This window comes from Hylobates moloch, unplaced genomic scaffold, assembly GCF_009828535.3.
Source record: "Hylobates moloch isolate HMO894 unplaced genomic scaffold, HMol_V3 SCAFFOLD_3, whole genome shotgun sequence".
NCBI classification, from domain to species: Eukaryota; Metazoa; Chordata; class Mammalia; order Primates; family Hylobatidae; genus Hylobates; species Hylobates moloch.
This window is the reverse complement of record NW_026652278.1, coordinates 17332096-17354266: the sequence shown is the minus strand read 5'-3', so window position 1 is coordinate 17354266 and position 22171 is coordinate 17332096. Positions and strand designations below refer to the sequence as shown.

At 44.7% G+C, this 22171-nt stretch overlaps 1 protein-coding gene across 1 annotated transcript in view; it reads right to left on the bottom strand.

Moving 5' to 3' along the window:
• The window catches only part of GFRA1 (GDNF family receptor alpha 1), a 217816-nt gene that overhangs the window by 50700 nt on the left and 144945 nt on the right, over nucleotides 1-22171 (bottom strand). The window contains exon 6 of the mRNA XM_032176884.2: nucleotides 13075-13411. Within this exon, the coding sequence (XP_032032775.1) occupies nucleotides 13075-13411 (337 nt within the window). The remainder of the gene's footprint in view (nucleotides 1-13074; nucleotides 13412-22171) is intronic.

The following is a 22171-nucleotide window of genomic DNA, read 5'->3' as shown; positions in this document are numbered from 1 at the left end:
CCTTTGTTGGAGTAAACATTCTTGGAGAGGTGGCATTCCCTCTCCAAGCTGTTAGATGAAGCCAGCTAACTCTCCAACAGGAATTCCGACTGCTGGGTGCTTCCCGGCACCTGAAACTTCCAGCTTGCCGGCTTTTCCGATTCTAAGGGTTAGCCCAGGGACACTGTCATTGCCATCATTTAGTTCTCTCTGTGGCAAATGATTATGTATCAGAAAGAGCAGACGGGGGCTGCCCCTGAGATGACCCACATCAAGGCACCAGCCAGCATTCTAAGCACCAGAGGTTGACCTGTGGCACTCTCCCCAAGCCCCTACTTGGTAAGAGCAAAGCTCCACTGAACCCTTCTGGACACAAAGGGTTTTTACACAGCAGCCCAGAGTTCTGCCTGACTGAGCTGAATATGACGGTGAGATCCTTTGGCATGCTAGTAAAGAGAGGAACCATCTACAAAGGAGCTGTCAGGAGGGCATCTCTCAGAGCAAGAAACCAAGCTGGGCTCAGTGCTCCAGCCTGCCAAGCAGCCCCCGAGCAACAGCACAGCTGACAGTAGATGCTCCAAGGGTCTCTAATTACTCAACCCATTTCCACCTGGAGGGGCTCCAGCGCTTGGCTGGGGCAGACATCCCACAGCCTCAGCATCCTGACCCACCGTGGCTAAATGAGCTGGGCGCAAGGCAGGCGCACACCCCAGACTGTCTTGGTTCAAGGAGACCTCAGGAGCGCTGGTGCACACACAAGTCTTCCAGCCCAGGATTACTCTGGTCCATCCAGCACAGCAGTTCTCAAAGCGAGGTCTAGGGATCCTGGCAGTCTCAGGGAACCTCGTAGGGGGTCAGTGAGATCAACTATTTTCCTAGTCATACTAAGACCTTAATGACCTTTCTCTCTCTCTCTCTCTCTCTCGCAGCCACCTTCCAGCCAGATGCTAAATTTGTAAAAATGTAAAAACAATGCCACATTTCTCTCCAATTTTTTTTTTGTTTTGGAAAATATAGTGATTGTTAATAAAAGTATGTTCTGTTATTTATGGTAACATGTAATGAGCTGCTTGATGTTATTTTTAAATGAAGTAATAAATATGTAAACCTCTTTTCACCTGCAATCCAGTGTGGTAAGTACCTATAGATTTAGCCCCCATAAACGAAAGCCCGTTGAGATCCTCAGTAATTTTCTAAGAGTGTAAAGGAGTCCAGAAACCAAAAAGTTTGAAACCCACTGTTTTAATGATAAATGAACTATGTTTGCCAAGGAGCACTTAAGCCCTATCTTGACAAGATCCAAAGGTCCCTTATTTAAAAATTTTTGTTTTAAAATAAATAAGAAGTAAAAAGTAAAGTCACCCCCGGTATCCAATTCCACTCTCCCTGGGTGTCTCTGGACGTTCTGTGGGTGGTTTACAAGACAGGCACATTGTGTACAGAAATGGGCAGTGAGACATTCGGCAACATGAGCTCCGCAGTCCCACAGACCCTCTGGGTTCCTTGACTGTGGAGTGGGACGGCAGAATGGGGCTGCACCTGCTGCATAGTTAATTGCCTTTGGTTCCAGCGGCACCACTTGGGTGATGCGGAAGTTGTTCAAGATCTCACCTCCTCATCCAGTGACAGGGAGGATGACGACAGCTCCCACTTCCAAGGTTGCTGCAAAGAGCTCAGCCCAGGGCCTGGCACAAAGTAAATGTCAAGTACGTGTTGCTCGCCTTGTCATCACCCGCACCACCATGACCGCCATCCACTCATTCCTACAACCATGTCCCCGGCTCTGCGCATTCTGAGCTCGTGAGTCCTATATGACGAGCCACTCTGCCCCCGGTTGTGGCTTTGCTTCCTAAGGGGAAGATGGGGTGATTCACAACATGGAAACATCCAGAGGGAGGGGGCTACAGATTCGGTCTCACTGAGTCAGTGGCTGCCCTTTGCTGGATCCCTCACATCACTGACTCAGACACAAGCACCTCTGAGAGCCCCTGATTCACAGTTACTCCAGGTCACAGAAGAAGCACGTGGCCAAGAGGCTGCCAGAGCGCTCCCACTGCCTATTCAGTCCAGACAATAGTGAATCTCCCCACTCTGTGCCCAGCAGTCTCGGGGCCAGCTCTGCTCACATCTTACTGTGTGTCTTTGTGTGCCAATAATTGTATATTCTGGACAGAAATGTTGAGATGACACATGCTCCAAACACCTCTAGACTCTGTCTGCCTCCGCCTCCACCCCTCTGTTTTCCCTAATGGTACAAAGGCTGAAAGAGGATGATTATCAAGCTTAGCCATGTGGCATTTCCACATGACGTTTAGTGCTGTGGGTGCAGAGAAGTGTAGAGTAATGGGAATCTGCCCCCTCATAAATCCGACTTTAATTTTTATTATTTTTTTTTTAGAGACAGGGTCTTGCTGTGTAGTCCAGGCTGGACTTGAACTCCAGGACACAAGTGATCCTCCCACCTCAGCCTCCTGAGCAGCTGAGACTACAGGCACACACCACCACACCAGCTCACAAATTCTACTTCAAAGATCTCTGTCTGTTCTGGGGGGTATCACATTTAGAATCTTAAGCTTTGTTCTCCCTGATAAAAACTGGTTGGAAAAGTGAAAGAGAAAGGAGGAAATATTTATTGAGAGTTTTCTGGGTGAGATGGCAGGCACAGGCTGATGTACTTGCACAAAAATATCTCATGTAGTCCTCACTGCAGCCCTGTGAAGATGGAATCATTATCTCCATTTATGGATGGGAAACTGAGGCCTCCAGCGGCTGGTGTCATAGAACTAACGAAACCATAATGCAAGCCCAGGTCCACCTAACTTGCAAACACTTACACTGACAACTACTGGGGAAGGGAAAAAAATCCCAAGACCCCAGCATGGTGTGGTACTTTTTCACATTGATGATTCTTTTAAATTCTTGTTTTTCTTGGATGCAAAATTTTCTGCATAATTAATTGCCTTTGGAAATGACGAGCAATTTTCCATTCACTGAGTTGGAAATGCCGTGTAGAAATGTAAATGCCAGTGTGACTGCAGGATCCTCACTTGGGGTAATGCCTGGGATGGGTGTGGGGGAGTCTGGAGTCTCCCTGGGTGGAGCAGGACTCTAAGCCTGGCTGTGAGACCCAGGCCCACACTGGCCTGGGAGATGGGGAGGCCGAGGGAAGAGGTGACTGCCAGAGAACCCTCCTAGCAGCATGGATGAGGGTCCTGGCAGGTTCCCAGAGTCAGGTGCCTGGGGTGAGATGAGCCAATGCACGGGAGGAGGTGCTCTGATGTCGCACTGCCCTGCCCTGCCCAGCCCAGCCCAGCCCTGCCCTCCATGGAGCCCTCCTTAAGTCACTGAATGCTAATTAAACACAGGACATGCTCCTCTCCTTAAATACAGCCAGCCTGTAACTAAGGGGGCAGATTTCCCCACGCAAAGATGAGACTGCTCTGGGTCACAGGCTATTGATGTCTTCCTTCTCCCCATTCTTTTGCACCCCACTTGCTGCTCCGTGGATGAAACACCTTTGAAAACAGAGTTGTAGGAAATGGAAACACCCCATTCCCTGGGAATTAGAAAGAAAATGATCATGAAATTTATCTGGTTGGGTTAGGTCAGGCCTGGGCTTGAGGGGCCTGCAGCTGGTGTAGTATGCCTGTGAACTTCATGAGTGCCAGCAGGAGGTGGCTGGTGGACAGAGCAGAAGGGTCCTCTTTGACGAGAGACAAGCTGCACAGAGCAGTAGAGGGGATCAGCTGAGGTCTCCCTCAGCCACCTGCAGTTGAACAAGGTGGTCTGAAGTCCAGGGACCCACAGACCCCCTTTGAGTACCCCTGCCCACCTCCTCTTCTTCACGTCTGGTAAAGATCCAGAGGTCTTGCGTCCATCACACCTTTCATCAGCACTGTATTCTCTCTCTCTCTCTTTTTTTTCTTTTTTGAGATAGAGTTTCACGCTTGTTGCCCAGGCTGGAGGGCAATGGTGCAATCTCGGCTCACTGCAGCCTCCGCCTCCCAGGTTCAAGCGATTCTCCTACCTCAGCCTCTGGAGTAGTTGGGATTACAGGCGCAGCACTGTACTCTCAAGATGCAATCCACAAAATGGAGGGCTTCCTGATCATCAATATAATGGCCACAAGCCAGGGAGAAGGCAGGAAGGTGAAACACCCGGATGACCCCAAACTGGTGACACTGCGGATTATTTAGAGCTGGTTGTTGCTCTGTGACAACAAAGAATTCATCTGCTCTGTGAGACACAGCCAGATCCCTGATGTCCACTGCCTTCAGGTAGGTGAGGGTTGAGGACACTGACTGCCAGTGATAGTTCAGCAGGGAGTTAAGGAATCCAAATCAGGTGAGTGTGCATGCCTGGGAGGGGATGCACCACCCACACATGCAGGACCCTCACTGTCCAGCAGATTGTGCCCAATAAATACGCCTGGACTAAATAATTGAGCTAATAATATTAATAGTAAAGCCAGCGTGGCCTGGAAGGGTATTTTTTTCCTATTTGTAGAAACTACTCTTTTGAAATCAGTAAGCTGTCACAGAGAAACCACTCTATAATAAGCAATGAGTGTTCAAAAGGAAATTAGATAAAGAACTTAATGAGCTTGTATTACCTGAGTAGCTTTTGTTTTATTTTTTAAACGATGCTAAGAGGCTCTTATGGACATGATGTTCTACCTCTCTTTAAAAACTGTCTTTAACGCTGGTGCTGTCTTAGTTACTGAGCCATAAAGAGTGTCTGGATTCAGAGGCTGGCCAGAATTATCATTCTGGCTGTCTGGAACTAAAGGTAGTAAAGGCTGAACAGTGTAAGAACATTGTGTTCCTATCATGAAAGACAGTCATCTGGAAATAGTGACAGAAACCAGGTTTCGGAGTTAGGAAGACTGAGCTGATTCCTACGTCCTCTGTGTGGGAGCAGGGTGACCCTTGGGCTGGCCACTCCACTGATCATCCCCTTGTAGGGTGGTTGGCCTGATGAGAGATCACGTTTGTGTGGGTGTACCTCAGTGCTGATCATCAGCACCCAGTGAATGCGTTGTTGTTGTTTTTTATTATTATTATACTTTAGGTTTTAGGGTACACGTGCACAATGTGCAGGTTTGTTACATATGTATCCATGTGCCATGTTATTTTACTTCCTATGCCTTCCTCAAACCCACAGCCCTGGGCCTTTGTCTTGTGACTCTCTTCCATGCCAGTCATTGGCCAGTCCGGCTCAGATGGCAGCTTCTCCAGGAAGGCTTGCTAACAGCCACGCTAAGCTGGCTGTTCTCACCTCCCACAGCACTTTGTCCCTTCCTGCCAGAGACCGCCACACCATGCTGTCGTGACTGTGTGTGTGCTTGCCTTCTTCTCTGCACTGTAGGTGAAATATCAGGTTGTTATTCCTGGCAGAATAAGTGCAGGCCAGATGGATGGATGGATGGGTGGATGGGTGGATGGATGGATGGATGGATGGATGGATGGATGGATGGATAGATGGGTGGATGGATAAATGGATGAGTGGATGGATGAATGGATGAATGGATGGATAGATGGTGGGATGGTGGGATGGAAGTAGGAATAGATTGATGGAGAGAGGAACATAGGTATGAATAGATGGATGATGGATGGACAGATGGATGAATGGAAAACTGAATGGATAAATGGAAGGAGAGAGAAATGGGCGGAGAAACAGATGGAAGGATATACTTCCTATGTACTAAATTGTGTCCCTCTGAGTTCTCCTCTAGTCTCTGAGTGATTGACACCAACGACCATCTCCCTTTTCTTCTTAAGACTCTGTTCCCCTTTGGCTCTTCAAGGCCCTTTGCTCGGTTCTCCAACTCTCCAACTTCTAAGTCCTCTTCAGACACCTCCACCACACACCTGGTGCTCCCAAGATTCAGCCACTGGCCCATTTCTCTTCTCACCCACTTTCTCTAGAGAACAAATCTTACCAGGCATCTTTAACAACAACCTCTATGTGGATGATTGTAACCCCACTCCTATATCCCAGCCCCTTCTCTGAGATCTAGTCATGTTTTAAATGTATTCATTCAGTAACGATTTAGTCAGTACCCTCCATGGTGTCCAGCAGGTCTCCCAAATTCCTGTCCTGTTCTTGTGGGACTCTGCGCTCATCACTTCTCATGGGTCAACTGCAAGAGCTTCCTAACTTGACCCCAGCCACTATCTCCACCACTCCAGCACTCCCTCCATGTTGCTTCCACCTGGGAGCTCTCTGATGCTCTCCTAAACCTTTGATGGATAAAATCCAGCACCCCTCTGACACAAGAGGCCCCAATATCTTGCCTTTCTATGGCACCGAGTTTTCTTCCTCTGGCGCCATGACAGTCCCCAAGGCCCTTTCTTCCCACCTCGACCACTGTGTCCCCTCCAAACTAAGCTCCCCTTCTTCTGCTTCACTTCCCTGCTCCTTGTCCACCAAGCCTGATCTGAACGTGGCTCCTGAGACCCTCCGCTGTGACGCTGCTTCCCCAAAGAAATACAGGCTCTCTGTTTGGGCCTCCTGGGTGGATTCCATTCCATTCCTTTTCTATCTGCATTCACACTCGAAGACGATAAAAGATGGTCTGGTGCCAAGAGTCCATCTGTCCACACAGATCCAATGATCAACACAATATGCAAACGCAAAGACAAGGAGTCCCTGCTTCTTTCTCTCTCTGAGCCAAGAGTGGAAAAAGTGATTGGTAGGACTTGGGCAGGTGAAGAAAGACATGGTGAGGAAAATGAGGCAGAGACCCTGAGCTTGGGCAGACGCAGGGAGGGGACCGGCTGGAGAGAGGGAGAACAGGGAGTAAAACTAGACAAGGACAGGCTCCAGCAGGGGCAGACAAATGGCTTCACACCCACCTCTGCCAACATAGAGATAAGGAATGAGACAGAAGGCAGGTCATAGCTGGGCAGGTCATAGCTGGCTCCTGCCTGGTCCAGGGCTCAGGTTACCTCTGAGAGCCCGAGCTGATAAAGCTCTGCCGCTGCTGAGTGGAGCTGAAGGGCCACACATCAAGAGGTGGCACAGGCAGAGGGGGCACTCTGGAAGAGCCAGTAGGAAGGTGCCCCTCTCCACAGGATGGAGTCAAAGAACACTAGGGTGGGCAGCAGCAGATGTCAGAGAACCTGCTTGCTCTTCTCTCAGGATCTTGATGAATCTGCTGCAGGCACATAGGAGTCCAGTGGCCCCCGGAGCAGACAGGGTGGCAGGCAGCTTGTGCAGGTGGGGCATATTAAAAACGAGCCATTCAGCACTCCGAGTGCATTGCTAAAGACACCCATGTAATCATTTGAAATGAAAACTGCTCAAATGAACTGGAAAATGTTTTACTTGTATTTTCTCATATTTCCGAACCTTTCTTTCCATGGTTCAGAAGTCTGCATTGTCTAATTGCTGATTTCCATTTGTGAATGAATCAGCGTAAAATAAAATTAAGTGCCAAATTAATCTACCCATCTAGTTTTAGGCATTAATTATCCTCTGAGCCATTTTCTCCTGCGCCTGCTGCATGTCAAGGCAAGCCCGGATATAGTGATGTGGGATCCAGTTTTTGACTCAGGAATTTAAGCCCAAACAGTAGAGGATGTCCTTGATCTCTAAGATCCACAGTTTATTGTGTGAAGGGGGTCTCATTCCAGGCAAATGAAACACATTTCTCACCTTTTAAAGGTGCACTAACACTGTCAGACCGAATAAATTATGGGAGCAGAAATTCGCTGCATGGTTTTATGACACGTTTCCCCAGTTGCCCTGATTGACCAACTAACAACATTACATTTCCTCTAAGTGCCACGGGGTCACCCTCAGTGTGGCAAATGCGGGACTGACAAGGGCAGAATTTTGGAAATTGCACGTGCTGTTCTCCTGGAGCTGTGCCAAGGGAGGCCTTCTTGGTTCTGCTAAAAATCCCCCAGGCCTCCAAATACAATTATAGGGTCCTCAATCCCTGGGGAATGGTAGAACCATATATGGTGATTTCATCAAAGCCACCACTCTTGGAGACTATGGGGACAGAGAGTTGGACACCAGGAAGAACAAGTGTATCATATCTCCAGCAGGGTCAAGAGAACCTTGGGGACCGAGGACATAGAGCCCCTGACCCATTTCCTTTTGAGGTTCAGCATTATCAGAATCTTTCTAAAAGGAGTGAGATACCCTTGACCCAGCACTGTTGGCAAATAGGAATGCAAATGTAACATTCAATTTCCAGCTCTTGGGAGGCTGAGGCAGGAGGATCACTCCAGGCCAGGAGCCCAAGAGCAGCCTGGGCAACATAGCAAGACCCTGTCTCTAAAAATAAATAAATAATTAATTAATTAAAAGGAATTAGCCAGGCATGGTAGCATGCACCTGTAGTCCCAGCTACATGGGAGGCTGAGATGAGGGCATCACTAGAGCCCAGGAGTTAGAGGCTACAGACAGCCTCAACTGCAACACCGCACTCCAGCCTGGGTAACAGAATGAGACTCTGTCTCTAAAAAATAATAATTACATAAAAGAAAAAAGAGAAGCATTCAATTCTACCTAGGAACATACTGCCAGAAAACGTAGAGCCTGGACTGCTGGTGTTCAAGGTGGAGGGCTGGCTCTGATTGGAACCCCTTAGGATGTAGCTCCCCAGAGCAAAATGTCATGCTTTGGAAACAATGGCTGCATAGGTGAGTATAAACTAGGTGTTGTCACTCAGGCACCCAAGGATGCAGCAGCTCTGCTGCACGTGCTGAATGCCCCAGAAGGGCAAGGCCACTTAAACCACCAAGCACACCCTGAGTTTTTTCTCAACAGCGACCCCATGTGGCAAGCGGGCTGCTTCATAGGCTTGGGGTCCCTCTTTGCTTGGCACTGGAGGCAGAAGGGGTTTTGGAGTCTACCTCTGGTTCTTAGATGAAAACATGAGGGAGCATGCCCAAGGGGAAGGTGCTGGACCGCCTGGTAATGAAGAATAGCTGAGGTACCTGAGCAGTTAATTACAACAGTAAAGAGAGAGGAACATATTTGTGGCACCCGAGCCAGTGCTCAGACAGGAGGGAAAGTATAAGTTTAAATTACACAGATTTGCAAGAGGAATAAAAGGTTATGCTTCCATTCGGCCCAAACCAGTCCTGACATCCTTCCAGGCACTAAGAAAAGCAACCAGAGGAAACCTGACAGGGGAGGCACTGCTTCAGGGGAAGACTGTGAGGCTTTCAAATTCCATCACACCCTTCTAGTAATACCTCTGCATTTGCGTTTCTGTAGACAAGCTTGGAGGCCCAAACAGTCAGGCTCTGACTCTCCCCAACTACCTCAAGGGGAAAGGAATCTGTCAGCTTCCCTAAAAGGGAAAAGGAAAAAGGAAAACAAAGTCAAACGGAAAAGCTAATGTTGCTTCTCATCTGTTTGAAGGCATAAGGCGGAAGAGAGACAGGTTCTGTGCAGAGGCACTGTCGGACCCCGGGGAAGGAAACCTGTAGGCCCTGAGTTGGAAAATATTAAATTCAGGGAGCTTTTAATGAGCTTGAACAGCTCTTTGATGGTTGCTGATGTTAAGATGGAAATGGAGCATTTGCAACTGTGAGCTTTCCAAGAATATGGTTTTAGGAAGCAAGTTTCCCACTTGCCATCCCTTCCCTTTGGGGCTATTCAAATGAGACCTCAAGTCATCACATCAATGGTGAGGTTAGGGTTATAGCAACTGTAATGTGAGGCCCAAAGAACCCCCAGCTCCAGCTAGTACCAGCTGCTACGCTACTCTGGGTGGAACAACAACGGCCTCACAGAGATGGATTGAGAAGGGATGGGATAAAAGGCATAAAATTAAAGACAAGAGTAATAAAATCTGATGGAAGCAAACACTGCTAGCCAACCTAGCAGCTCAAATTACATTTAGCACCTCTGAGAGGGAAGGGGTAATCATGAGTAATAAATCCAGGCTCTGGAAAGAAATTATGGGCTAAATCACTTGACAATGGGTAACACCAGGGGAGTCACGGATTCACCTTCCCAGGAAAGGCTCAAGACAGTGTATAAAACCCATCAATCACACTGAGACAAATTTCACTGGGTAGGGCCCCAGGACAGTCTAGATCTGGATTCCTAAACAGCCTCTGAGTTTCTCCCAGAGCCAGAAATGTGGCAGCAGCACAGACACGCCACTAGTCCCACCATCCAGCCCAGGGATCCTTCACTCCACTGCATGGTGGCTGCTGTTCACTCCAGGAAGATCAGGCAAAGTCAATACATAGACAAGCGCTGTCTGCTTCCTGTTGTACGTTTCTGTGCCGTCAGCTGAGTCCACTCCCTGCTATCAGGGATGTCACAAACAGTTCTTGAAACTTGTTCCTTCCTCAGTCTGAGGCCCTAGATATCACCTAAACCATCCTATTATCTGCAGGTTCCTCCCATCGCCTCCCCCAGAGCCCTCTAAGTTCTCAACTCCCAGCTATTCTCACTACAGTTTAGCAGGAAAGCAATCTGATCTAATGAATTCTCACCAACACTCAAAGGATTCTCTCTTTTTTAGAAGAACAAGCCAGAGAATGCAAATTATCTGCTCAATATGGGCTTTCTCAATATGTGTAGGAGAGGTCTCAGACCTTCTCTGGCCATCTTGTGTAAGATAAACCTGGGAGACGAAGAAGGAAAGGCTCCATCACCACCACCTCTCCCGCCTCCCAGCCATCGTTCAATAGATGGAAGACTCATCCACAGCTCCATTTCTACCCCATACAGCTTTCCATCTTGAGGCAGGACCATAAGCCCAGGTCTCCTGGCTTGGACCCATCAGTGGACAGATCACATCTTATTATAGAGACAGGGAGGAGCTGTCCAGCATTAAGCCAAGTAAGACCCTAGAAATCCAGTCCTACTCCCAGAAGGGGAATCCCTTCTGCTTAGAGACTAAAGGGGGCCAGGAATTGGAGTTTCACATCCAGAGATCTTCAGGATATCTGCTCCATCCCATCCCTGGACCCCGGGCAAAGCTCCCTGCAGCTTCTTGGCTGCAATCATTTTATTCATCTTCAGCAGAGGGTGCTTTGACACCCTAACTGATTGGCTTTCCCAGGTTCCTGGCTTGCTGAGGCTCTGCCTCTTTCTCAGGACCCTTCTGGTACACCCATCCCTGCTCCTAGCCCACAGCTAAGAGGGCCTCAATGAAACAGGGGCTTGGAAGTGAGGAAGGTCCTTGTATTGCATTGCTGGAACACCTGTTTCTTCCCAAGATGCGAACTCAGTTCATAAGACGCTGAGTCATCTGAGTCCCTCCTCACACAGCAGGTCACTTGCTTCCAACTTTTTTTAGAAAGGAGGAGAAACATTACTCCCAGAAAGTCTTCGGCATGAGAGGGTTATACAGATGACAAGGACTTACAATTTTCTTTGGTCATTATTACAGCTGGTTTAAGGAAAGAGTGAGTTCCCATTCTACCAGAATAAAACTTAAGTTGAACAGAAACTCAGAATCTTCAACATCGCAGACGTTTTTTTTCTGCTCTTGGCTTTTTAGAAATGTGGAACCAATAGGAAACAAGTACATGGTCATATACCCATCTGCTTGTCCACTGGCTTAGCATATATTGAGGGCTTCTACCTGGGGACAAAGTACAGCTGTTTTTCAATATGATACCCCAAATCTACCCGCTTCGATCAGCAATTGAATTCAACACTAAGTTCTGGAAGGACACACATGAAATGGTTAACAGTGATTGCCTGAAGCTTGGGGGTGAATGGGAGCAGAGTGAAGGGTAACTTTCTCTTTTCAGTCTACCTACATCTATATTGCTGTTTGTGGTTTATGTTTGTTGGTTTGTTTGTTTTGAGACAGGGTCTCACTCTTTCACCCAGGCTGTAGGTCAGTGGCATGATCTCTGCTCACTGCAACCTTCACTTCCCAGGTTCAAGCAATTCTCCTGCCTCAGCCTCCTGAGTAGCTGGGACCAAAGGCATGTGCTACCATGCCTGGCTATTGTTTGTATTTTTAGTAGAGGCAGGGTTTCACCATGTTGGCCAGGCTGGTCTCGAACTCCCGACCTCAAGCGATCTGCCTGCCTCAGCCCCCCAAAGCATTGGGATTACAGGCGTGAGCCACTGCGCCAGGCCTGTGGTTTTTCTTTTCTTCTTCTTCTTTTTTTTTTTTTTTTTAAGACAGATTTTCACTCTTGTTGCCCAGGCTGGAGTGCAGTGGTGCCATCTCACCTCACTGCAACCTCCACCTCCCAGGTTCAAGCGATTCTCCTGTCTTAGCCTCCCAAGTAGCTGGGATTACAGGCACCTGCCACCACGCCCGGCTAATTTTTTGTATTTTTACTAGAGATGGGGTTTTGCCATGTTGGCCAGGCTGGTCTCAAACTCCTGACCTCAGGTGATCCACCCACCTCAGCCTCCCGAAGTGCTGAGATTTCAGGCGTGAGCCATCACACCTGGCCAGTTTTTTGTTTTTTAAATACAGAAAATGTATTCGTGGACTCCTTCAGATATCAAAGTAAATTCAGAAATGGCCAAAAAGCAAAAGGAAGTGAATGCTTTCAACATCATCATCCAGGCTCAGCAGGTTTCTGGTGGAGGCTGAGATCTGGGAGATGAGCTAAGTGGGAGGATGCCCTCTTCATAGCCACAGAACAGTCCAGAACAGACCCAGGCATTCAAAGTTCTCCCCAAGGCTGGACACTGCTCAGTCCCTCTCAACTGGTCTCTTCCAGGTTTCTGCCCCTAAAGGTCAAAAGCCTCCAAAGCTCCAGCCAGCTCCTCTCGACTTAATCACTGGCAGCCCTCAGGACTTGAGCAGCAGGTGTGTGCCTTAAGGTCACCTCACCCCAGGTGACCCTCTCACCTGAGAGGTATCCAGGAAAGGCAGTGGTATTTTACCTCATTCCAGCATCCCTCAAAGCATTCTCAGGTTAAAGATGGGAACTTTCCCCAGCACGGAGGCCTGAATAGCTTCTGAAGAACCCCGTGGCAGACACAGAGGTCAGATTTTTGCCAATCCATTCGAATGGACTGGGCTCCCCTCCCTCCTCTACCTTGGTAGAAGCACAGAAGAGGGAGATTGGCAGCCAAAGCAGCCGCCAAGACTTTCCCTGTCACCTCATTAATCACCAGCTACCAGTGCCTGCTTACCTGCAGATGTAATTCGTCTTGCAGGAGTCCTGCAAATTCAAACAGTTGGGCTTCTCCCTCTCTTCATAGGAGCACACAGGCACGATGGTCTGTCGCCTCCGCTCTGTGCAGGCGATGTCCCGGCAGGAGCAGAAGAGCATTCCGTAGCTGTGCTTGGCCGGGACCTTGTCAAAGAACTGCCGGAGGGCCTTGTGGCACTTGCGGCGGTTGCAGACATCGTTGGACACGCTGGTGGTGCACGGGGTGATGTACGCCGATCTGTACTTCTTGCAAATGTCGTCGAGGTTGCAGGCCTTGGCTGCATCCAGGCAGTTGTTCCCTTTGGGAATGTGCTCCACTGCAAATGCAGAGAAAGACAGGCATGGTCACAGTGCTCAGCTCTGTCTTCTCACCTACTCTGTTTTAATTGAGATCCTGCCATTTATCTGGCATTGCCAGCGGCTCTAGAACTTAATGAGTTCTGAAGCTAATAACTTAATGTCTTCATGACAAGAGAAAGTGCTAGGAGTACAACTACCAGGAGTCTACAGCAACACAAAAGCCCCTAATATTCCCACAGATGTAGAATTAGGAGGTGCTACGTGAGGCCAAAACTCAGGCACCTCCTGCCCGGCTACATGCAAACGAGGCAACAGGAGAATAAGCTTCCAGCCCCTGGTTAGTAAACTGAAATTCGGATAAAAGAAAAAAAACAACAAATTATATACTTGTTCATGATATGCTGAATGCAAGTATAATTGCCATACAATCCTCCAAGAATGTAATTATGTAATAAATGCATATAATACATGCTAATTACTATATGATTACAGAGTAATTACATGGTTATTTGAGCCCAGAAGACAAAATATTATGCCAGATTCTCTAAACAGGAAGAAGCAACCACAACGAAGCTGTATTTAAATTTTAGCTGGCAGGGCATTGGAAGAAAACCAGGATAAATCACATAAAAATCTGCAAACCTCTCAATTACCACTTAACTCACCATAGACAACACGTGGGCTCTATGAGTACTGAGGTTCTAGATTAGAAAAATTCAGCTTGTATTTTGAATAGAATTTCAATGGGCTCCAGGAAGCTCACAGAGCATATGCTGCCTTCTGCCCAAGCCCTGTGCACTCACACCACCAGAGAAGCCAGTACTGTCCATGCTGCCTGCTTTGTGCTGTCCACACCGCCTGCCCTCTGCTGTCTGCAGCAAGAACATGGTGGAGGCGGGGCCCACTTGGTGCTGGGCAGGCAGGCCAAGGCCAAGCCCAACAGCAAGGTGAAAGGATGAATGGACAGCAAGGTGAAAGGATGAATGGACAGCAAGAATTCAGCCCCGTCCCCATTAGAGGGATGTTTCTGCAGGGAGAGGGAAGTGATGGAAAAAACCTTCCAGAAACAACATATAAGGTGGTCCATGGAGTAGTGATGATGAGGTGGAGTAGTGATTCTCTGGCGCAGGCAGGGAGGTGTTGGACAAGCACTGCACAGCTATGGGATGAGACACCCCAGCAAGTTCCTCCTCAGGCTTCAGCCCCTCCGTGGATTCTATGACCTCCTTTCATTCTGCTTATGTGCCTCCAGTTGATAGGGGCCAGGAAGGCATTTAGGAAATGACAAAAGGCTAAAGAATTGACAAGAGAGAAGGCACAATTGGGTTAGGCAGGACTGAAAGGGCAGTGCATTTGCTGCCTATCTAAAGGGCACATGGTATATTATTCAGACTCAGAAAAAGAAGGAAATCCTGCAATGCGTGACAACATGGATAAACCTTGAGGACATTATGCTACGTGAAATAAACCAGTCACAGGAGGACAAATACTGCCTGATTCCATGTATAGGAGGAATCTAAAATAGTCAAACTCATAGAAGCAGAGAGTGGAATGATGGTTGCCAGGGGCTGGAGAAGAAAATGAAAAAAAAAAATGGGGAGTTGCTCTTCAAAGGGAAAAAAAGTTTCAGTCATGCAAGATGAGTAAGTTCTAGAGATCTGCTCTACAACTCTGTGCCAATTGTTATCAATATTGTACTGTACACTTAAAACTTTGTTAAGAGGGTAGATTGCATGCAAAATGTTCTACAATTAAAAATATTGTACATAAATAAACAAAGGGCACACAAAGCAAGTCCAACATTTTAGGAAAAGAACAACTCTCCCTGTTCTACTGAAGATGCGTCTTGCTTTCAGAAAACCCATATGTAAATATCTGAAATCATACCGTTATTCCCTGGCACCATGAGTCATATTTTATTGTGCTCTAGGTTCTTGTGTCTTCCTGTGAAATTAGAGTCCAAGGAATTTGCTGTAGAAGGCAGTAAGCAAGACAGGAGCCCTTCTTGGGTGTGGAGTACAGGAAGTTGGCAGCTGAACATCCATCCCGCTTTAACAAGCACACCTGGTACTGTTTCTCCATCTCGCTCTTTCTATGCCTGCTCCTCTCTGGCTCCTCTATTTCCACACTCAGGCTTCTCAGGACCCAGGAGTGAAATAGTCACTAGGTGCCCTGACAGGACCACCAGGGCCTCTGGGCCTTGGTGACACTTCTAGCCTTCTCCTCTTTCGAGACTTCTAATATTTTGCTATTGAGCCTAAGGGCAGTGATTTATATTCTTGAAAGTCAACAGTTCTCTAGATTTCTAAATTATGCATTTTTGATGATAACCTAAAACAAATTAATATGACCATATTCTGGATCAGACTTTTAAGGCTGGGTACTGGTACACAATTTCACTACCTGCACTTACATTTGTATTGATGTTGAATGGCACTTTATGATCTCTAGCTAAAAGGGAAAGAACAGAGGCACAGAGCTAGATTAATACTTAAAGGAAGTGGCCAGTGAGATAAGAACAAACAGTTCAAATGGAGAAAAATGCCTGAAGAATCAAGTCAATACATGGCACCCAGTAATACAGGCCTGCCAAACTCAAAAGGACCCACGGAGAAGCCAAGCACTACATTCAGACGGTAAGCACCAATTTAGTTTCAGCAAAATAATATTATCTCTTACACTCAATTAATGTTATTAGCCTACATTTCATTGTTTTCAAAGTTCTGTTCGTATTTATGTGTGTTGTTTTCATAGTTAAAGCCAAGAATAAGAGCTTACAGTTTTATGTTTATAAATTTCAAATAACATCATAATAAAAATAATGACAACACGTAACATCTAGAAAATTTATTTTTCTCTGTAAGGAGTCCACAAGCTTATATACAGGCTTTAAAAAACTTGGCCTAGTGTGCCAGGTATGGTGGCTCACACCTGTAATACCAGCACTTTGGGAGGCCAAGGCAGGCGGATCACAAGGTCAGGAGATTGAGACCATCCTGGCTAACACGGTGAAACCCCGTCTCTACTAAAAATGCAAAAACATTAGCCGGGCGTGGTGGCGGGCGTCTGTAGTTCCCAGCTACTAGGGACGCTGAGGCAGGAGAATGGCGTGAACCCGGGAGGCGGAGCTTGCAGTGAGCCAAGATCGTGCCACTGCACTCCAGCCTGGGGGACCGAGTGAGACTCTGTCTCAGAAAAAAGAAAAAAAAAATTGGCCTAGTGTATACCTTCTTTGTTATAATAATACCTTTTTAAAGTTGTTAAAACTACTTATGCTATTAAGGTTTTCCTCTTAATGTTATTAAAAAAGCAATTTTTTTTAAAAGGCTTTGTACAAAGTTGGAACAGGGTGAATCATTTTATGTCTAAACCAATTGCTCAAAGTTTACTTCATGTAGCAGTGGGTGTGACTTAGCCTCACTTTCTACTGATTCTGTTTTCATCTATGTATAACTCTTGCCAGAGCACCACCTCCTTACATTATTTCAGAGCCCGTGACAAATTCTAGAATGCACAACCTGGCACATTCAAAGGGCAAAAAACTATTAATTCATAGCTCACAGGTGAACATGTGACTTCCTTTTTGTTTCAGATTCTCATTCACACAAAATATTTTTATAACCTTTCTGAGCTTGACATTTGAGGTCAGCATTACCCAAATACCAGAACTGAACAAAGACAAAAGAAGAAAATAATAGACTGATATTGCTTACAGGTACAGATGCAACAATATTCCCCAAACTTTAGTAAACTGTACTTAGCAATATGTTAAAAGGCTAATGCATCATGACCAACTTGAGTTTATCTCAAGAATGCAAGGTTAGTTTAATATTTAAAAATATATGTAATTCACCACACCAACAGAATACAGTAGGAAAACCATATATTTCATTAGATAAAGAAAAAGCATTCAATAAATTTCAATACTCATCCATGATAGAAAGAAGTTCAGCAAATTAATAGAAAAGAATCTCCTCAATCTGATACAGTGCAGCTATGAAAAACCTATAACTAAAGTCATATTTCATGGTAAAATACTAAGATCAAGAACAAAGGATTCCCCTTCTTACTGATTATAGTCAATGTTGTATTGGATGTCCTATACATCTCTAAAGAATCTACAAAACAACTACTAGAAATAATGAGTTTAGCAAAGTCACAGGATACAAATATAAAAAAGTAATTGTACTTTGAAAAATACACACTATTTTTATTGATACATAGTGTTTGTACACATTTATAAGGCATATGTGATTTTTCATTAATGCATAAAATGTGTAATGATCAAGTCAGAGTATTTAGGATTTTTTTTGAGTCTACAAGCTTCATTTTTAAAAGTTTTATTTGTAATTAGCAAATAATAATTATATATGTTATGAAGTAAAATGTGATGCTTTGATATATGTTTAATGTTATGGAATGACTAAATCAAGCTAATTAACATATCCATCACTTTCATATGTTAGCTGCAAAAAAATTAGAAAATGAAATTTTAAAAAATAATTTTATTTACAGCAGAATCAATGAATAAAAAAAATAAAAAGCACTTAAAAGGAATATAACAAAAGACATACAAGACCCTACACTGAAAACTAAAAACACTGCTAATAAAAATTGAAGACCTGATAAATGGAAATATATACCATGTTCATGGATCAAAATACTCGATACTTTATGATTATTAAGGCTCAATATTATTAAAACTTAATAGCTTATATAGTTTTAACAACTTTAAAAAGGCAACTAATATTATTACAACAAAGAAGGTATATACTAGGCCAATTTTTTAAACTCGTATATAAGCTTATAGACCATTATCTCCAAATCATAATATGTTTTGAAATTGTCAAGCAGATTCTAAAGCTTATATGGAAATGCAAAGGACACAGAATAACTAAAGCAACTGGAACAAGGAAAACAAAGTTGAAGGATTCACACTAACCTTTCTCAAGGTTTACTATAAAGCTTAAGTTATCAAGACAGTGTGGTACACAGTATAGGCACAGACAAACTGAACAATGGAAAAGAAGATAGAACTCATAAATATCCCATACATCTACAGTCATTTGATTTTTTTGAAAGCAACACTGAAGAAATCCAATGGGGGAAGAGAGTCTTTTCAACATATGGTACTAGAATAATTGGATAATAATTTTTAAAAAGAAAAACCCAAATACAAACAAACAAAAAACCTTAACCCCTACTTCACACCATACACAAAAACTAATGTAATATGGATCACAGACTTACACATAAAAGCTAAAATCATAAAGCTTTTAGAAGAAACATAAGATAATCTTGGAGCTAGACAAACATTTCTGAGACAGGACCACAGAAAGCAATAACCATAAAAGATAAAAAGTTGGTAAGGTAGAGTTCATCAAAATTAAAAACTTCTGGTCACAAAAGACACTGCTAAGAAAATGAATAGACAAACCACAGACTGGAGAAAATATTCACAAAACATACGTCTGACAAAGGACTGGTATCTAAAATATATTAAAAATGCCCAAATCTCAATATAAGAAAACCACCCAAGTAAAAATGGGCCAAATCTTTGAACAGACACTTCACAGAATAAGATAAATAAATGGCCAAGTAGCAACTGAAATGTGTTTAACATCATTAGTTATCAGAGAAATGCAAAATAAAACCACAATGAGATACACTCTACACTCACCACAATGGTTAAAATTTGACATCAAATGTTATTTAAAAAAATGTGATGTTCCTAGAATTGTCATACATTTTTGGTGGGAATGGAAAATGGTGTTCAACCACTTTGGAAAAACGTTGGGTAGCTTTTTATAAAACTAAACATACAATTACCCTATGGCCCAGAAATTCTACTTTTAGGTTTTTATCCAAGAGAACTTGAACATATGTCCACAAAAGACTTGGACAAGAATATTATACCAGCATATTGATAATAATCAAAACTGGAGACAGCCCATGTATCCATTAATAGGAAAATGGCTTAACAAACTGTGGTCTATCCCACAGTCATCCACATGGACTACTACTACTCAGAAATAAGAAGAGATGAACTATTGATACACAAAATCGCATGGATGAATCTCAAAAAAAAAAAATAGAAGGCTACACACAGAAGTACACACAGTATGATTATATATGTAGTTCTGGAATAGGCAAAACTAATTAACAATTTTTAAAATATTAAAAGACTGGCTGCTTCCAGGGAATGGGGGTGAGGACTGGCTAGGAAGGAATAAGAGATAACTTTCTGGGGGTGATTGGGGGTGATGGTAATGTTCTCTACCTTGATAACGGCTTGTGTTGCACAGTTTGGGCCAAAACTCAAAGAATAGTATGCTTAAGGTTTGTGGCTATGTAAACATTATCTCAAAAGGAAAAAAAAAAAAAAAAAAAAAAGGCCAAGCACGGTGGCTCATGCTTGTAATCCCAGCACTTTGGGAGGCTGAGGTGGGAGGATTGCTTGAGACCAGAAGATGGAGACCAGCTTGAGCAATATAAGGAGGCACTGTCGCTACAAAAATATTTAAAAATCACCCAGGCATGGTGGCATGTGCCTGTAGTCCTAGCTACTCGGGAGGCTGAGGTGGGAGGATTACTTGAGCTCAGAAGGTCAAGGCTGCAGTGAGCCATGATCCACACGACTGCACTCCAGCCTGGGTGACAAGAGCGAAACTGTGTCTCAAAAAACAAAAAAACAAACGACAACAACAAAACACAAAAAGAAATAGCCTAAACAAATATCGAACACTGGTTAGTCATATGTGTGCTGAAGCATTTAGGGGCAGTATATTGATAAATGAATTTTAAAAATTTAGAGGATAGACATATGGGCGCTCATACAGCACATTCAGATGTGAATATGGAATCCAGGTGCTGAGTATATGCATTAACCATATTTTTTTCCACTTTTCTATATGTTTGAAAATGTTCACAATAAAATATTGGAAAAAATAAATTCATGCCTACCTTATTATTACTCTTTTCAAAAAGTTTCACATGGGCAATTACGCACGGCACATGGGAGATCACTCTCGGCCCCTCCCCTCCTTTCCCCTGCTAACTTAGTCCCTCACAAATCCATCTCCAGCTCTCTCTGGGGCCCTGATGCTGCGTATCCTACTGCAATGAAGTTCAAAATAAACACTGCTGAAATCACAGGATATATAAATTAGGGTTGAGTTTTCACCTGGTAAGAAGATTGATCCTCTATATCTATTAAATGGATCCCCCAGTGCACGAAAATACTACCTCAATGACTTGAGGGCACAGGGAGGAGAGGGGAGAATGATTCAATTTACACCCTTGGAGTCAAAGCCAGCCCTCCATCAGCTCACACGCCGCACGGAGGATCAGGAGCCTGCCTGTGTTTTATGGTCTGGGCAAAAGCGCCTTCTCGCCTGCGTGGGAAGGCTTCTGAACAGCTTTACCATAACTCTAACTGCCATCCTCTCCACAGCTCATTTTAGAGCTCAGCATTAAAATGTTGCTTTCCCCCCTCCCCTCCCCCTCTAATCTCTCCCTCCATCTGCTGTTATTCATTCTTTAACTTGGTAGAATGTCTGGGATGCTGTCTGAATGGGAAGTATTCTCAGAATGAACGCTGTTTACTAGAAATCCTTTTTTCTTGGGGGAGTGCATATGCGAGTGGGTTGTGCTCAGCTAATGTGCTCCTCTCCAGCCTCGGCTCTGTATTACAGAGAATGCCATTTAACCAGATTTTCATTTCCAATACCACACAGCCATGTTGTTACTTTGCAGGTTACGTACTGCCTTCTTTACCATCATTCTAAGCCTCTCTGGCTGTGATCACATCTGGTGACGACTTGTTTCTTGTTTTCTTGGCCATGGGAGGTATAACATTCATGGCAACCCGAGGGCGAGATCCCAAAACCTAGGATAAAAAGGGTCAGGTGCTGCTGAAGAAGCCATGGATTAGGAGTGAGGAGCATCTGGGTTTTAAATGTGGTCCAATCATCTGAGCGTTTTCATACAAGTCAGCTTTCCCCCCCCGTGGGCATCAGTTTCCCTATTTGTGGGATGATATATCTAAGGTCCCTTCAAGCCTTAAGGCTCTTTGATTTGATGGTTCTAATATAATTTGCCTTTTCTGACTATAACGTCAAATATTTAGAATAAAATGTGGTGATGAGGGACAGAATGTAAAACCCCAGCTAGAGGGTCTATGCACTTGAAGGCACTGGCCTCTCAGCGGTCTGCTGCTCCAAAGGAGTGCATGCACCAATGATTTCAGCCCTGACCTGCAGGCAGAGCAAATGTAAAAAGGTCCCTCCAACACAGCGAGATGTGGAAGTGTCAGGGATGAATTATGTAATGGGAGAACCTTTCATATTCTAAATTCCTCTGGAGCAAGGAACTGCCTTTATCTCAAATACAATCCTCACACTGTCCCAAGTAGGAGGCTATCACTGTGCCCGGCAGCCCTGATTATTTACACTTAGAAAATGCCACCGTTATTGGCAAACACCAGGGCCAGCTAACCAGTTGAAACGATCCAGGATGAAACACAGATGCAAGCAACTAGAAATCCATTTATATAGATTATGAGGTGGAATAAAACAGTAAATATATTAAAATCTGTATGGCCTGCATGAGATATGATTTACGAAGCAAAAATTCACAAGACAATAAAAGAATGTTTGTTTGCACATGCTTGCCAACTTCTGGGTATCTTTCTGCCTTTCTTTTTAAGGCTGCAGAATTGAATTCACAACTTGTTTCCTCTTTTTCTTTCTGACTTGATTAATTACTATGTTAATATA